The following is a 16,554-nucleotide window of genomic DNA, read 5'->3' on the forward strand; positions in this document are numbered from 1 at the left end:
CGTCAATGATCGGACCAGTGGCGCCTAGAGACTCGGGAGGTTTCGTAGGCGAAGCGACAGGGGACTGGCCCGTCCCGTAGGGAGGCGGTCAGTTCAATACTCAGTTGTCACTACGTAGAAACATGAAGGGAATAATAGCGACATTTCCGTGGCCTTTAAAGTTTAATAGTTCCGGTATCCACGATTAACTTACGTGTGCGCTATTACGCTAGCGAGACGCATGGGAATATGCCGTCTGTTTATGTTGTATGTTGTAGCACACGGATCCGCAGCCAGTAGCAGTTGCTAGAGTAGCTGATCACCGACTGCTCATTTGTCTTCTCTGCGTATGACTGACTACTCTGATTAGAACTGCACGGCCTGGAATAAGCTGGCCTGTGTTCGTCACCCTCCGGATAATACTAACGCAAGAGACACGATAACACAAGAGCATTCGCGTGCGCACAACCGAGCAACTCTTATAATAGACAAATTCTATAAGACAAGTTTCATTCGCAGGTCACTCGGTACCGATCTTCCCCAGATAACTCGAACAGTGTGTTCCTTGTTGCACGTGTTGCCTATATAGTCGCAGTTGAATAGGGAAGTCAGAGCACCGGCGCTTTCACTAAGTGCGGTGGAATCAACACATACAGCCTCCTTCTTGCTCCATCGGCTGCTTGAGGGGCTCTTGCGGCTTCAGCTCAATCACTGCGGTACTAGTTAAGAAAAACGTCGGCGAACAACAACAACAACAACATTCATCAAGACATCAGGGGGCGATAACGGAGACAGAGGCACCGAGTAAGAAGGAGAATACAACACGAAACCATAGTAACATTGCCAGCAGCTGCGACCGCACCCGGGGATAGAGACTTTGGTGAAACGAGTAACAGTAACCATGGTGACCTTAGCATCCACAGTTCCAACAAGTCGTAAGAATAGCAAGCGCCATCACGTCTAACACCTATGGTGATCATTCTTGTATCCGATCGATGCACTTGTCCTCTATGGATTCGCCGCTGGAACATATAGAATGCTATAAAAAGTAACAAGATGTACTGCAGCCAGCCTTTCGACATAATTCCTCACAAAGCTGGCATGGTAGACAAAATACTGACTTAGAGCAAACAACTCGAGAGTTGATAGTAACTCCCTGCAGTATAATTAGTATGATGCTTGATATATCAAACGCATTGCAAGTAGTACTAGTTGAACAACCATGTGTTAGGGACTTCAATAACATACTCAGAAATTATTAAAATCTGGCAGCTGTGCGCTGCAGAATACGTCAGGAGAAAGCAGCAACAAAACCAGGACAGCCGAATATATGTGTATGTCTATCATAAATCATCCAATATATTTATACTTTATTGCAGACTCTCAAACAACAGAAAAACAGAAAGAATTGCAAACTGTAAAACGCACACGTATGACGTTATAACCCCAATGTTTTGCCAGAGATATTACCTATAACCACGAGTGAGTTATGGGTTGTCACCACTTGCTCACCACCTGAATGGTTTTCCACCCACCACCAGACACCATGTGGATGCTTCCAATATTGGACCCGTATTATAGAAGGCAGGGGATCCTTCAAATGTAAAAATTATCCCGACCCAGAATAGCCGCCAGTGGCCACACAAATACACTGTCAGTGATGTTAGAGTCATACAGATACTTACCCCATAACGTATAATAGTAATTATAGGCAAGGAAGCCAATCGTAAATTAGGCTTCCAAGCACTTGAAGATTTTATCAGCAAAATAACAATGCCACCAAATATGTTTGAGAATCTTTATAATGATTACTATAACAAAAACAATTGCAAAGATGATTGAAGAGGCCATTAAGTTTAGCACACAAATGAGCTAACACACGTGTGCTAGCATTGACACCAACAAAAAATGAAATACAGGTATAGTAAGTTTACTACAGCAGTCCAGTGGCCACTGCTCTAGTTGAAGATACCTTCCCCGGACTACCAAAAAGCACATGAAATTAGAAAAAATGAAATGTTTTCGGGTTTTACGACTGTAAGCGACGATAACTGATAACCTTTAAATAAACAACAGGAAAAATAATATGCTCAAAATTAAGTTAATTCAAAGTATTTCCATAACCACAAAATCATGCATGCAGGCATTTTCTGACTGCCAACCTGTATCAATATTCTATTGACACGAGTGCTGCAAAGTGACGTACATCACATGACCTGCGCCTGTCTTACCACGATTATTCAAACATAAAGCGAAACGGAATTTTAATATTTATTCTTGTTTGAGAAATGGACTAAATAGACATTGTTTCCGTATTTATTTTCACCCACCCCCCATTCAGGTATCAATTAAGCGCACTTTATGATCTGTTCATTTGCATTTTTACAACAATTTAAAGCAGAGATGCGCCGCAAAAATTCGCCATAAGATATCTTTAACAACGAGTAGAAAGCAGAAGCATATAATCCCCTTATTATTCAAAACAGCTACGTCTGAACTTCCCCCCCCCCCCGACGTCCGGATATGTGTTAAATCACTGTGAATTGGATCGGTGGCCCACCGCCACGTGCAGCATCACAGATGACGCCTAGCCTCACACCTCACTGCTTGCCATAGTCTGCTTCCCGCAACACATCTCCGAGGCACGTGTGCTTTACCAGGTGTATACTTGTACAATTTTCGTCGTGATTTTTACACAAAAAGTAATTTCTAATAAATATGTCCTCAAACTCCGACAAGGATGTTTTCGAACTAGTTGGAAATACAAAATCTTTCTGCAATTTGAATTACCGTGAGCACCAAAATTTCTCGAGTTATGTACGAGTAACATCTGTTTGCTTTCATCAAACAGAACGGCAAAATAGGAAGCATAACACGGCAATTTAACTGTAAAGAGTAAACGAAACAATAACTGCACGTTTATATTTTGCCAAAAAAAAGTTATTACTATTTACGATGACGTAAAATTCAGTTAACACGACGAGGGCCAGATGCTGCAACTCTGAGGGTCAAATATGTCTCTTTAGGTCTAGAGGAGTGGAGACCAAGCTTTCACACAACCACGAAACAAGATGCGTGGGACTCTATTTATGTAGTCTTCTCCGCAGCCCTGTGGGGAGAGCGATGGGCAATATAGGTAGGGCCACCAACAGACACTGTAGACACCCGACAAACAGCGAAATGATACCGTATTCTATTTACAAACAAGCGATATACATAACTCGGATTTCCCTGACACCGCAACGATAAACACGAGACAGCGCTGTCGATAATTATTACATACAAATATATAAATTAAAAACGCGTCGTAATTTTAAGTACAATGGGCTAAAATAAAGATATTGGACTGTCTTACTTCGGTCTTTTTGTCGGTTCTGAACGACGTTACACAGTGATACGCGTAATCGCTGCGGCGTTATGCGCAAACAATATTACTGCAGCCAATATTTCAATATTTCTTTAAAAATAGTTTATGGAAGCTCATATCTAACGTGACGCAAAACAGGGCTACTGCTGAATGACACGATAATTAAAAATTAATATAGACACATAGCTACCACTGAGTTAGAATTAATTGCATTGCATCGCCACAACAGTCAAAATTATGCAATGGATAATCGATTAATTAATGCACATTAATTAAACTAGTTGTAAACGAGCGTGAACGGATATAAGTCATGCTTAGACTAAGAGGGTTTCAGTATGCACACAACAAGGACCTAACCAAGACCCAAGGATGGCTCTTGCATATACTAACTGCCCAGTGATGAAATAATTCTGCAGTAGTAAGCTTACAGTGGCAATCATGCAATTGCAAGCTTGTGGTAGACTGGGTAGTAGTACCATTACAGCAACAACATTACAGTCGTAACCACGCTCTTGTAGTTATGTATTAAATGTTTCAATTAGTTCAAAGAATATATTTTCATGTGAGGAGTTCGGATTTGAGCCTTATAAATGTGCTACTATTATTAAGCTACGCACCCCCCCCCCCACACACGCACCTAAATCCCAAGCTTTCCTATAGGACATACCATTACCAAGAATTTCCACACATTCCAGAGCAATTACTGGTGAAACCCCTACGCAGGGAAGCGGGAGAGAGTGCGCTAGCTTGATTTCCATCTAAAAAGTGCCACTGCCACATCAACAAACATACGAAATTATTCGACAAGAGTTCAACGCCAAAACAACTGCAAGCTGTAGCTAAAGCAATCAACTCATCAGGCAAATCTTACAAAACCGCGTAAGTCAGATAAGATTCGTGCGCGTAAAGATTAAGACAATGGTACTGTAAGCGTATAAACGTTAGGCACAAGAGGCACCACCCCGTGGCAATACAAAGGCAATTTTCAAGTTTTTTTTCCATTCACATTCACAAGAGGTAAAATGTTATTTACTATTCAGGAAAGATAAGTTACACGACCACTTATGAGCAATCATGTAAAGAAAACATAAAGAATTAACCTGTAATTAATTTAACATTTCAGCATCAATATTTAAAAGTAGCGACTAACTGTCTACCAAAGTTCTGTCTTCCTCGCCTTTTCGTGCATCAAACAAAAATCGCTTTCCTGTTGCATCAAAGATGGAGCCACTGTAGCTCAGCAGGCACATCCCCTTTCCTTTGTTTCCTGCTCACTGGGTTGTGTGTCCTTCAACTTCACTTCAATCACTGTGACAACCATTAAGGAAAACAAGGACGCATGCAGTAAAGAAAGTAAACACAAAATTGTGAATGGTTAGCATTTGCAGCCGCCCCACAAACCTATGTAAAACGGATAACATTCACTACACAGCAGGGGCAGGCAGCATACAGCACATAGGTGAATGAGCAAGAAATATCCTACAAGACAATGACAGTAAAATGAAATAAGGGCACGGTGGGAAAAGTGACCAGCTAATGAAAACACTATCATATTACGACAGCCTGGGAAATAGTTACTGGATAATGAGAATACAAGGGTGGGCGGCTGTCGTGTGGCAAATTGTAGTCTGGTGCTAAGCTCATGAGGATAACAGAAAATGCCAAGCACAGATAAAATACGCTTTGAAGGACTATTTTCATTCACTTCACTGGCGATAAACGTTACATTATATTCATCTCAATTAAGCAACTTTTTAATGATATAAAGCATTATCTATCACATATATTGCAGAATTTCACTACTACTGACTCTACGGACACTAATAGTAATAGCAAAAACTCGAAAATATTTCAATCACTTTAATGATTAATTTTACAAGTGCCCAGTGAGCAATTGTAAACATGTGAAATTAAACTGTAAAAGTGTAATCATAAATAAACTACTATATAACTGGAAATATAATCGATAGATGGAGTTATGTGTTCGTTTAAATAATGGCAAGATCATTGTGAGAGAGCATGTAAATGAAACCAAGATTAGAGAAAATTTGCACTGGAACATGGTCAAACTGTGTGTGTAACCTATAAGGATTGGTAATAAGATGATGGTGACGACAGGAAAGTGATGAAAGCAGAACGTTGAACATGAAAGGCTCCACGAACTTACACATGACATGCAGTAACTCGGGGACACATATTATCAAGAGTACATAATAGAAGTCTCCTATTATGTACACTTGATATTATACACCTATTCCGAACACACACACCCACGCACGCACGCCCGCACGCACGCACGCACGCACACACACACACACACACACACACACACAAAATCAATCATCATGGCAGCACACGCATCAAGGGATTCATCTCTTGTAATGACATGTTTTGTAATGCAGTACGCACAGATTTAAGAGTAAACTAGGTGCAAATTAGGTAAAAAGAGTGTTCAGTTTGAGGAGAAAATTAGATATTTTTAAGACAAAATGTGCCATCATCGCGTGAGTGGAAAAATAAATTTATAACGCCAATGAAAGGAAAGCCTTTCTATGCTCACCAAGCAGCCTCTCTAAAGTTCTTTCCAGATATGACAGGACACCGCAGGCGTTCCATGGGAAAACCCAGGAGACTGATAGATTAAGCAGCAGTCCTGGTCATCACACATATACTCCCAACCCCCTTTAATTCCAGCCGACTCCCGCATTCTCTACACATTCCTGCTGCGTTGCGCAACTTTTTGCATCGGAGGAATTTCCGCGACCGCAGCAGATCACAGGGCTGCGTGAGCATTAAAGTTCCGCACAGGAAATACAGCCATCATCAAAGCGTGTTACGAAAATACTCCACTAGCGAAGGCAGGCGTTGTTTCACGCATGATCTGGCTAATTCTACTGTGCCATGTTGAAAACTGATGCATTTCAGTAGAACAGTGATGCTGGTGAAACTATGAGAATTTATATAAAGTTGATAAAACTAAAAATGATATGGCAGGTGCCTCTGATGTAAATAAATCGTTTTGAATCTTGTGGAGAAAGGAGGGAGAGATAATTTAAGTTAATGGCGGTACTATTTAAATTATGCGGACAGAAAAATTTCAGCAGAAATAAATCATAATCAGAAAAGACACCTCAATAATTCAGCACTTATACCTTCAGCACTAACATAGTTTTCATATTTCCACTGCCTGTACACTTAGCTTTATTGGAACCTTCATCATTTTTTCAGTATCTTATCTGGTTGTGAAACACTCCTCTCATGAACCAGTCATAATTTTCCCAAAATTAACATAATTCTAGCATCAGTGTAGTGTGTAACACAACCCAATGATGTACCTAATGCTATAATATGTCTCTGGCAGATGACTCTTACGTATGTGCCTGGAGTCAAAACAATTTGTGGAGTCAACGAGTTTTTCAGTTTGCCAAGAATTGACAATTCTTAAGCAGCGGAACACTATTAAAGTAAACCATCGTTAGTAAGACGCAAGCAATGTGAAAATATTGACACTAAAGTGTGTGGTAGTATTGTTGTTGTTTACATTTCTGCACTTCTGGTTATATGCTATATACCCCTTGTCTTCACTGAATAGTATCATGTGACCAATTATATACTATCTATAACAATGAATATATAATGTTCTGTAGCATGCTAACATCCTATAGCATGGTACCACCCTATAGCATGGTATCATACCATAGCATGCTAATATCCTAGCATGGTATCATACTATAGCATGCTAACATCATATAGCATGGTATCACCCTATAGCATGGTATCATACCATAGCATGCTAACATCCTATAGCATGGTACCACCCTATAGCATGGTATCATACCATAGCATGCTAACATCCTATAGCACGGTACCACCCTATAGCATGGTATCATACTATAGCATGCTAACATCCTATTCCGTTTGTCCTAGTCGCTAGAACTACTATACTTGTAGGGACAGTGATTTTCCGTTTCAAAAAATTGCCTTTTCCGTTTGGGAAAATCATGAATTCCGTTCCAAAGTAAAGAAAAAATGGAAATTCCGTTTTCCCATAGAGATTGTACACACCAAAAATGCAAAAATTCCGTTTACATATATTTGTATGAAAAAAAAGTATTTGGTACAACCTTTGAAACCGGAACCAGCACCGAAACACAGGGCTACCAAAAGTCGTAATTGTAAGTCATTTCGCTCTGAAACTTGTCTGCATGTAAATCATTATCAATGCTATTGTCGACTGTTTTTTTGTGATTTTATAGAAATTTCCATGTTGTAATATGTTCAAATTAAGTTTTCCGCGTTTTTCCGTTTGAAAACGTCTTTTCCGTTTCCAATGGCCGTTTCCGTGTTTTCCGTCCGTCCCTAAGCTGTCCCTGTCCCTATACTTGTAAGTGTTCATGTAGTATTTGGTCATATGATCACTCAGTGCAGACATTGATTGTTAGTGAGCTGCTACTGCACAGCACATGCACGCACCTTTACCAGAAAACACTACTGAGTAAAGATAGGGAGTCACAGTAGTTACCAATGTCCAAGCACAAACAAATACACACACACTCACATGCAATAACCATCTAACATGCACTACTCATCTCTACCAGGAGTATAGTGACTGCTTTAGTTTTATATTGGTTCCGTAATTATCGTTAACAGAGAAGGGTTGTTGCAAGCAAAATAAATGATGTCGATTCAGTAGGAAATGACGACCATGCGTGGGGGAGAGAGCCTGAGCTGCGAGCCTTACTACATGCCCTAGTCCAAACACCACAGTCCACAGTTAATGAAGTGTGAGAGCAGAAGAACCACCTCCAGTACCACGAGAGCATGAGAGAGACTGTGCAACAGAAAGGAGTGCAGGCCTGCGTCGCCACCGGGCCACCGACACACTGGAAAACACAAACAGACACGACGATTAATACTGCGAAATACCCATGGTGTATGATATAGAAGGTGACCTAACTCTTGCTATTATTATTAAGCTGTAGGTGCTGTGTCTGTCACAATACATATGCACGCACGCACGCACGCACGCACGCACATATAATATATATATATATATCGAGCATGTTCACCACGTAGCACAAGCATGCAAGCATAGGACAAACGCTTGCACGTTGTGGTGGATGACACACCCTAACCAATATGTACACGCTCACAAATAAATGCACACCAAACATGCACACGCGTGCCCAGACGCACGTACACACACACAGGCATACACACATACCGACGCACATTCCCATTCATACATGGACTCACACACATCTAAGTACCAATACACATGGGTGCACACATGCAGGCATATGCGTTGGCACACCTGCACCCACACACGCTGGCACGTACGCACGCACGCACGCACGCACGCACGCACGCACGCACACACACACACACACACACAAAAACAACAAGACAGAGGGCACTCAAAAAGAGTGCATACCTCCGCGAGCGTGTAACATGTATACATGTGTATAACAGCTGGCTCGCTGCTGGCTGGACGCCTTATGGCGAGCTGCTGCTGACTGGACGGCCTAAGGCGAGCTGGTGCTGAATCGATCGCGCCAACGCGTGTAACATGTATACATGTGTATAAGAGCTGGCTCGCTGCTGGCTACACACACACACGAACACACACACGAACGCATCACACGAGAGGGATCACATTACCTCCCTGCAACTCCGTTGCGCGGAGGTAATTACTCACATAACCACATTAATGTACACACGCACGCACGCACGCACGCACGCACGCACGCACTCACAGAGCACTTTATACATACTGACATAACGTTGTCACTATTTTTTCCAAGAAGATATGTGGTGTCAAATGTCAAATGTCAAATGTAGATACATTAGCGGGCCATAATGAAGTTGGTTCAGAAATAAATCTGCCTCATCTCAAATTAACACAACTGAACCACTCATAGATTATGCGGTGACGCGCAGTGGTGCTAGGATCTCTGTGTAAACCTAGGCACAGTCAGACATGCATATAGGGAAAATGTTTATTTAATAATCAATTAAATTCTAAACACGCTGATTTTATGTGATATTGCCTTATTACTTTAAAATTCTATGCCTAATGTAAATTAGGGTTCTGTTGCTTATATACACACATCTCCACAAGCACACACACACACAGATGGACACAGACACACCTACAAAGGCAAATGAGTACAATGGACAAAACAACTCACAAAATGTTCACTCAACTGAACATAAATTTCCATGTCTTGCTCTTGTCTTTCAGTAGATCATGACCTGCCATTTCGACAAGCCATTATGTCAAACCACAGTTGAGCACAACTGTAACTGTATGAACTACTTGAACACAACTGTAGCTCCAACTATACAGTGTTTAAAAATTGAAGAAAACTATTCAATATCACGCGCAAAAGTTATTCAAAACTAACGAAGCATCCTGAAAATGACTTTTAACAACGAAATAAATAGACGATAGCACTTGTTCAATACACGCACACATGCCACACACGCACTAGAAACGTTGTGCAGAGGCAAAGGGGAACAACACCTAGAGCGGGATAAGCACACAAGTATGCCGAAAAGGATACTGTCGTCTTTGTTCTTGTTCTCTGTGTTCTCCATGCCAGGTAGCGCGGCTGCCACTCTACGGAACAACTGCAAATGAAAGCAATTACAGAAAATAGTTATATGTGATGCACAAGGAAGACGCAAACAAGAAATACACATGCTATTGGTGACGTTATGCTTCAAATTTACCATTTTCACTACCATTTCTGATCTGCTGGCATGTGTCATGCCATGCACGTGACTGCCTGTTTACCTGCTTTCTACTCTGGTGTCTGGTTGCATTGGATACACCTGTAAAACTGTTTGCCTATGAAGGTACAACCTGACTGCAATTTCACCTCGCATATTCACGCATTATCATCTATACATAGAAATATATTGGGCCACCCTTAAAAAATTCCCCTTAACCTACTTGCCTCTCAGGGTACCGAGTAGGTAGGTAGGTGAAAAATCTTTTTTATTTTGTTTTGACATGATGTGTGTATGTATATTGTATATTCTGTTTTGTGTATATGTTTTTGCGGAACGAATTTGATTTTTTTTTTTGGCAAAACGAGATAATGTTTGTTTTGTTTTAATCGGCCAATAAAATGTGTCGAGTAGCGGCGTTTTGGCGAGTCGGTCAGTAAAGGGGAAATAAGCAATATTTTATCTTAGGCCTAATGTAGACCGCTGTCTGTTCTTCGCACCGACTTTCCAGTATGAGGTTTTCTCGCTTTAATACAATATATCAAGATTTATTAATGTATGATAAGCTTGAATATATGCGCGTAACTCGCTGTCTACCTGTTCATGTTGTATACGCAGTTATTAGAACTGTTTGCTTGCCTCGTAAATATATGTGTGATTGTCTGTATCGAGTCGCTCCCTCTGTCTGATATCTGAATCTATTGAGACACTTAAGAGGAACTGCATGATTATCTCAATCCAACCAATTCAGTGTCAACACGAATCTGAAGTTTCAGAAGAAATTTCGCAGAAGCCAGAAAGAAACGACGACTTAAAATCACGGACAGTGGGAGGGAGGTGCGCATCACTGGCACACGCACATACACAAACATGCGTACGCACGCAGGCGCGCACACACACGCGTGCATGCATGCACGCACTCCTTGTCTACATTTCCGTCGTGAAATTCCTGGAATACTACAGCGGAGGAAAGTTAAGGAAGCAGCATTTTCACAAAAATCCTTGTCACAAAGCTCTACTGGGTAAAAGCCTGGAGTAACCAGATCAGTTCAAACAAGGAATTACTCTTCCTCTCTCTTCTTCCCTTTTCTCTCTCTCTCTCTCTCTCTATCTCTCTCTCTCTCTCTCTCTCTAACATACACGTATGCATGCACGCACGCACGCACGCACACACAGACCCCCACATGCACGCATGCACTCATACACAGACCCCCACATGCACATGCCCCGACACAGAGACATACACGTATGCACGCACACGCACACACGCACACGCATACATACGCACGCACGCACACGCACACCTGCGATCGCACGCACACACATATATACGCACGCACACGCATACATACGCACGCACACGCATACATACGCACGCATGCGATCGCACGCACGCACACGCATACATACCCACGCATGCGATCGCACGCACGCACGCACGCACGCACGCACACGCATACATTCGCACGCATGCGATTGCAAGCACGCACACGCGGCGTACATACGCACGCATGTGATTGCACGCACGCACACGCGTACATACGCACGCATGTGATCGCACGCACGCACACGCGTACATACGCACGCATGTGATCGCACGCACGCACACGCGTACATACGCACGCATGTGATCGCACGCACGCACACGCGTACATACGCACGCATGTGATCGCACGCACGCACACGCGTACATACGCACGCATGTGATCGCACGCACGCACACGCACGCACGCACACTTTCAGGGTCAATGTGAAGCCCATTACACGATAATGCACAACAGCCGCATTCAAGGAAAAGCAAGCACCCTACTGCGCCTATTAAATCGATCATCACCACCGAATGGGATAGATTCTTCCTGATCACGAAGAGCAACAGTGTACATGTAGAGCAGAATTAGATAGTTCTCCTGATTGATACCCTGTGGTGTAATGTCACTCCCACACTGATACCCTGTGGTGTAATGTCACTCCCACACTGATACCCTGTGGTGTCACGCCACCTCTATATTAATACCCTGTGGTGTATTGCCACCTCTACATTGATACCCTGTGATATAATGTCACGCCCACATTGATATCCTGTGATGTTATGCCACTCCCACATTGATACCGTGGTGTATTGCCACCTCTCACATTAGTACCCTGTGGTGTAAAGTCACGCCCACATTGACACCCTGTGGTGTAATGCAACTCCCATATTGATATCCTGTGCTGCAATGCCACTCTCATATTGATAGCATGTGATGCTGTAAAGTGTGGTTTGCAGATGGTAGAAATAGTGGCTGTGTTTAGAAATGTAGCGACGGTGGTTGCATAATGCGTTAGTCGGCGGCAGCGCGTTAGATGTAGTATGGATGATGGAGATGCGAAACGGTTGAGAGGGAAGTGTTGTGCATGTGGGCAGCGGGTGTGGTTGTCCGGGCGCGCACGACTTTCTTTGTTAGCTAGAAATGTATGAAGGGAAGGTTCTTGGTTGTGAAGAGGAAATAACGTGAGTGCATGAGTGGCGCCGTCGACGGTGCAATGCCACTCCCACATCGATACCCTGTAGTGTAATCCACACCCGTGTGTTCGCGTCGTGGCGCCTCACAGACGCAACACAACAGCACACTGCTCAACAGACATGCACCACGACCCGACACCTACCGACAGGCGCCAATGTTTCGCGTCGCTACGGCACAAAAGCACAATTTCGCTTATTTATGTATGGTCTGGAGACGGAACAACCGCAGCGGACTCATTACACAGTTAATTCACTTGCACCAAACCGATGTATCATTCGCTTCAGTGGCATATCGCTATACTGATGCTGAAGGGGTCGTTGTCGTATCAGGTACTACAGATATGTACCCGAGGTACGTATATGTATACACAAGTGTACCAGACCTGTATCTTCTCGGCATATATGTACCCTGTGCTTACATAAACGTACCTGCCCCACGGGCAGCATATGAAACCACGCGATAAAGTACGAGAATGTCGTAAACCTTCAAAACAAGAGAACAAACGCCATTTGTAAATGTTTGTTTTGGTTTATAACCGTTAGATAAGTAAGTTTTCAGATGTATTTTCCATGAAAAACACATATTTTACTCATTAATATAACATATAATATCACTAGAATTGCAATTCTTTGTGCAAATGTGTTATTTTCATCTTTTAATCTTAAGTTATGAGAAGGTCTGGGCTTATAGCTGCCGAGTTTGGTTTAGTTAGGAAATGATAATACGATTTGCGTATCCGTATCCTTCCGCGTATACGGCAGTATTAACAGGTATCAGGATATGCAGTGTAGGGGCCTATACGCAATACGTTTTTTTACTTTCTGTTTATGTTCGTGGACCGATTAGTTTACAGCTGCCCTCAGGGTTTTTGGTAGATAATTCGGGATTTTGGCTACAAGTCATGGAGACTGACATCTTGCCAAATTCCAGCCAATCAGAAGGCGCTAAATTCTTCCTATGCTATACCGTTTTCCGGCTTTTGCGACAATACCACGTGACTGAACGAGACTTCCCGCCTGGGTACATTTATGGAGCCCAGCGGTACGGTTATGTAGAAACAACATTGGTCAGGTACACTTGTGTATACATATATGTACCTCGGGTACATATCTGTAGTACCTGATACGTCACAACGACCCCATATGCTATACTGATGCCGCTGCACTAACTATTACCGATGCTGATCCTTTAGATACTGCTGCTGCTGCGGCGGCAGCAGCCACGTCTACTGTTGCTGCAACTACTACTGCTGTACTGCGAGGCAACAGTAGCTGCCCCCGAAAAATCATTCATGCATGTGTGTTGTGAAAGCAGATTCTGATTTTGGAGCAGCATCCGACCATTTGCGTTTTACTTTTCATGATTGAATGAATACGTTGAGACTCATTAGTTACTATGCAAATTACTTATACGCTTCCATAGAATTCTGGGAGTCCATCAAAAAGGTTTATAGCTACGTTATGCGTATGACAACTGCGTACGAATTTTGCAACTGAGCTATAGGTTATACATATATCTTGCTTAAAAGAAAAGAGTTATTTGCCAATCGCTTGAATTAAGACCAAACACAATTTTATGTACAGCTAGCTGTGTCCGTGCACACTGTTTAGTAGTATATAAGTAGCAGTGAATAAATGCCCTGCACTAGTTTTCACATGTACGTCTTAACCTTCTTACAACAGGACACGTAGTGACGGATAGACAATGGCATGCTTATTCTCAACTTGCTCTCACTATTACTGCAATGTAATACACTGTGGGAATATATGTTAAGGGTTATAAATGTAACCTGACCCACAGCCCATAGAACTTTTATTCTTTGTTAAAGCTAATAATTAATGCACTCTCTGAGTACGTATCTATCGTTTCGAGTAACTGTAAAATTAATTGCAATAACGAGACAAAGCTTTACTCTATCCCTAATTGTAGAATCTAGGGCTAACCTCACAAACATTAGACTGAATAATTCTGTCCCAGATAACCTTTTTTATATTTTGGTGAGGGTTATTGGGACATAACGAAGTGCACTGAAATTTCGTGAGATCGCATGCAAAATGCATGCGCTGCTAATGCGGGCCGTACACCGCTATTGGCGCGGAAAAACCCCTACCGTTCCCTTCTACATGGCTTTACCTTGCTACTGATATGTGTATACATTCACTTCAATCTTTATTCACTTTTTGAAAGATGATTTTTCAGAAACCCTGCTTCCTTTCACTTCATTAATCCATATTCGCCATTTACAAACAATCAGACCAATCAGGGCGAGTCTTACAATAGCCTATACCATAAAAAATCATCTTTCAAGAAGTGAATAACGATTAAAGTGAATGTATACACATATCAGTAGCAAGATAAAGCCATGTAGAAGAGAACGGTAGGTTTTTTTCGCGCCAATAGCGGTGTACGGCCCGCATTAGCAGCGCATGCATTTTGCATGCGATCTCACAAAATTTCAATGCACCCCGTTCTGTTACAGTATAACGCATCCAAAACATAAAACGTTATCTGGGACAGAATTATTCGGTGTACACAAACATGTGCAGTGTGTACGACTCCCTACCTGCGTATTTTGCACCTGATTTTATACATGTCCTGTACCCGTACATACAGAGGAACTGCTGAATACATGACAGCATCCTTCAGGGAAAAACATCAGCATCCTAATCCAATTTGAATACGTCTCCGATGTTAAGTTTCTGAGAGCTATATATACTAACCTACTACTTACGTACATTAGGCAGCTATTTAGCATGCGGGATGAGAATAAAGCTGACAGCTCTGACTCACCTGCTTCACATTGTAGCCAGCCTTCGCACTCGTTTCTATGAACATCACCCCAAGCTCCTTCGCTTTTCGCTCGCCTTCTTCTATGGAAACTTGCCTGTGAAAGAAGCGCCAGACTCGAATTGAATCGGTTATTTACGGTAGCCAGACGACAGACAGTAGGGCTGTAACGATACATTTTGTTTCGGTTCGGTTCGGTTTTCGGTTTTTGCTCTTCAGTTCGGTTATTTTCAGTAGTAAAAAATTAAAAATGCTGAGAAGATGTGAAAATTTCCCCTCCATTTTGAATAATAATAATAATACCTATCATAATATTATACATTTATTGTGTTATTCATTGGCCAAAAGACTAAACTAATACAATTCAAGGATAATAGTCATAATACTATTCATTAAAGTGATCTACCTGACCAAAATAGAATATTAGACTAGTAGTCTAAGACTACCCCATGCAGTCCAACTGGGTAGTGACTAGGCTCGCCGTGTGCACCCCCCTAACTGAGAGTGGGTTGAATGTATTTCCCGGAACCGAACCGAGAACCGAAAAATAAAAACCGAACCGAACGGGATGTACCGCGACACAGTTGAATCGCCCACAATCGTTACACCCCTAACAGACAGTGTGCAGCAAATCTATTTTCTCTACTATTCATTTAAGAGCATTTTCGATTGTTCAGTGCAAAGTAAATGCATACTTCTAGGAAAGACATAAACACGGCAGAAAAATTGATTTCTCAAAGTCTCGGACAAACTAACTCTTGCGTACAAAATCATAAATAGCATTATTTTGTTGGTTAATGGCCAGTCACTTTCGGTTGCCTATTTTCCAAGAAACCCTCTCACTGATAAAATCCGGCCCTGCGTGTGACGAAGCAGCATCGCCAAATTTCTGCAATCAGGAGGAATTACGTCTCACCTTTTATCTGAGAGATCTGTTTTGTTGCCGACAAGCATAATAATGACATCATTGCCCCGCTCTGTCCGCACATCGTCTATCCACTTTGTTGTCTGCTGGAAGGAATTTGCATCTGAAAAATGAGTAGTGCACAAATTATATAGGCAACTTACTAAAATCAGTAGTAGATAATAGGGAAGGAGTGTGACTTCAATAAACAAGGGAAATTCGTCATTTACTAGCCTTAGAATACCTACGATTTACTACGTGTAACTCATCCAACTTGA

General features: G+C 42.1%; 1 protein-coding gene across 2 annotated transcripts in view; it reads right to left on the reverse strand.

Moving 5' to 3' along the window:
• Nucleotides 1–438: 438 nt before the first annotated feature.
• LOC106806915 (ras-related protein Rab-6A) overlaps nt 439–16,554 on the reverse strand; it is a 41,535-nt gene continuing 25,419 nt past the window's right edge. The window contains exons 5-8 of one of the 2 annotated variants that reach the window (XM_014809082.1): nt 16,289–16,400; nt 15,376–15,469; nt 9,913–9,979; nt 439–690 (exon numbers count right to left, since the gene is read on the reverse strand). In XM_014809082.1, the coding sequence (XP_014664568.1) occupies nt 623–690; nt 9,913–9,979; nt 15,376–15,469; nt 16,289–16,400 (341 nt within the window). In that variant the 3' untranslated portion in view covers nt 439–622. Of the gene's footprint in view, nt 691–1,308; nt 4,655–9,912; nt 9,980–15,375; nt 15,470–16,288; nt 16,401–16,554 lie in introns of those variants that run through there. The other variant, XM_014809081.1, reaches the window with a different exon arrangement.

This window comes from Priapulus caudatus, unplaced genomic scaffold (genome assembly GCF_000485595.1).
Source record: "Priapulus caudatus unplaced genomic scaffold, Priapulus_caudatus-5.0.1 Scaffold185, whole genome shotgun sequence".
In the NCBI taxonomy this organism is placed as follows: Eukaryota; Metazoa; Priapulida; class Priapulimorpha; order Priapulimorphida; family Priapulidae; genus Priapulus; species Priapulus caudatus.